A 2,135-nucleotide genomic window follows, 5' to 3' on the forward strand; every position below is an offset into this window, starting at 1 on the left:
TTCCAAAAAAAAAAAAAAAAAAAGTTAGCACAAAACAGAATCGACCAATTCAATTGGATTAATACGCCACTAAACTTATTTGGTTCAAGACAAATATTAATTGTCAGCTAACCATTTTAAAATAATAAACAAAAAAATTAAGAACTAAATACAATTAAAATTTATAAATATTATTTGTGGTTTATGTTATCATATATAAATTTTGGTATTTAGTTATTTTTTTTCGTGATTCTTATATTGTACTTACATGGAATTATCATATTTTGATTGGTATTGCACTTTTAATTTTTATATTTTTAAAATTTATAGTTATGTTTTAGTGTATTTATTTATATTTTATTTTTTATTTTATTATACAATGGCTATTTCAGTTGAATCATAATTAAACCGGATGAATTAATAAACAAATAAAGTTCGATAACTGATTCAATTTTCAAAACTTTAATGTTATGTATGCATAAAACATAATCAACTATTAAATTAGCCACTCATTTAAAATATATGTTGATATATAAAATATGTATTAAAAATAATTTAAATAATACATATTTTTATATATAAATAAATGATAATTAATTTAATAACTAATTTTTTACATACATATATTTTTTTATATAAAAAAATATATAATAAAAGTCACACTTTAAAACAAGAAAAAAATGGGAGAATTTACAATGATAAGTTTTTTTCCCAAAGATACTCGTCATGAAACAATTATTGAACTTTTTTTTTCCTATTTTCTTTACTATGATCTCCCAAATAATTCACATATATTCTCATAAAAAATATTATTTATATATTAAATTAATTTATTTTTAATATGTATTTTATATTTTAGTATATATTTATACTGATGATTGATTATAGGCTAATTTTATTATACAACTAACATTGGTTGATCTCAGGCCATAAATTATTTGCTCAATAATCCTTATTATCCAACGTTTTCCAGCACTAACAAGTATGGAGCACGCTACATAAACATGCAAAACTACCTGCCCTTACATATCCCAAATTGGCTAATTACTTATAATAATAATAATAATAATAATAATAATAATAATAATAATAATAATAATAATAATAATAATAATAATAATAAGTAGATTTCATTCACAGCAGCCATAGCCATTATCCAATTTATTAAGAATATTGGGAGAATCTAACTCAACTCTAAAACTATCAAGATTAACGTATGAGATTTCTAATAAAACTTAGGCCAAAACTCAAAAAACAATAAACAAAACACGAAATAGTATATACATTATTACAAAGTTATTGAGACAAATAACAGAAAATTAAGATTCAGAAGATTTGGATATTTCAAAGTAGAAATTATGTCTCACAAATCATAATGGATGCAACATACTAACTACCAATCAAGGTTATCAATAATAGCCATAGCCACATCACATATATGCTTTAAACCTTCTTCTCTACGAGCAAGATCACGAGAATAAACCAAATCAGGGTAGCGTCTGAAAGCGTTGTGACATGCATTTGGGTAATCTTTTGCAGCAGAGATGTGCATGTAAGCATAGTCATAGTTCTCATCAGAAAGTTCTTGAACCGAATCTTGGAGTGCATCACCAGCATAAGAGTATTTGTCTGCACATTCTTTGAGGACCATTTTTAAGGTTGTGCTACTGTTGGTTTTTGGACTAAGAAGCTTAGAGGACAAATAGGAAGAAGTTGAGGTTGCATTGGTCATTGCAATTTCAACCATGATCACTGCTAAGCCCTTTGAATCTGCGGTTGGGCTACTAGGATCACATTTTAGGGAAGAGAAGCATAGGTTATAGTACTTTGTGTTCTTGCAAGTTCTCTTTATCAAACTTGTATCTCCTTTCACTAACTTATATTGCTCTTGTGCTACAAAAAAGAGAAACAACAAGAGCATCTTAGAAGCCATTTTAGGGTGTTGGAATTTGGCCCTAGTTGGTTTCTTCTCTTGAGAGCTTTTTGAGGTTCAAGAAATGATCATCAAGAGTTAAAAAGGAAAGTATTGCCTACAAAAATTTATTGGGTTTATATTTATATATCTATATATTTCACAAAAATATTTAAAAAATAACTAAAATAATTTTAGATTATTGTCTTTCTAGCTTGTCATATATTTATTAATATAGCATAAT

At 25.6% G+C, this 2,135-nt stretch overlaps 1 protein-coding gene across 1 annotated transcript; it reads right to left on the reverse strand.

Annotated features, from left to right (window-relative positions):
• Positions 1 to 1,083: 1,083 nt before the first annotated feature.
• LOC107470391 (cell wall / vacuolar inhibitor of fructosidase 2) lies at positions 1,084 to 2,135 on the reverse strand. Its single transcript, XM_016089791.3, has one exon. It carries the CDS (start codon positions 1,910 to 1,912, stop codon positions 1,373 to 1,375), a length of 540 nt encoding a protein of 179 aa, XP_015945277.1. The 5' UTR covers positions 1,913 to 2,135; the 3' UTR covers positions 1,084 to 1,372.

The sequence above is a fragment of the Arachis duranensis genome, chromosome 10 (assembly GCF_000817695.3).
Source record: "Arachis duranensis cultivar V14167 chromosome 10, aradu.V14167.gnm2.J7QH, whole genome shotgun sequence".
Taxonomy (NCBI): Eukaryota; Viridiplantae; Streptophyta; class Magnoliopsida; order Fabales; family Fabaceae; genus Arachis; species Arachis duranensis.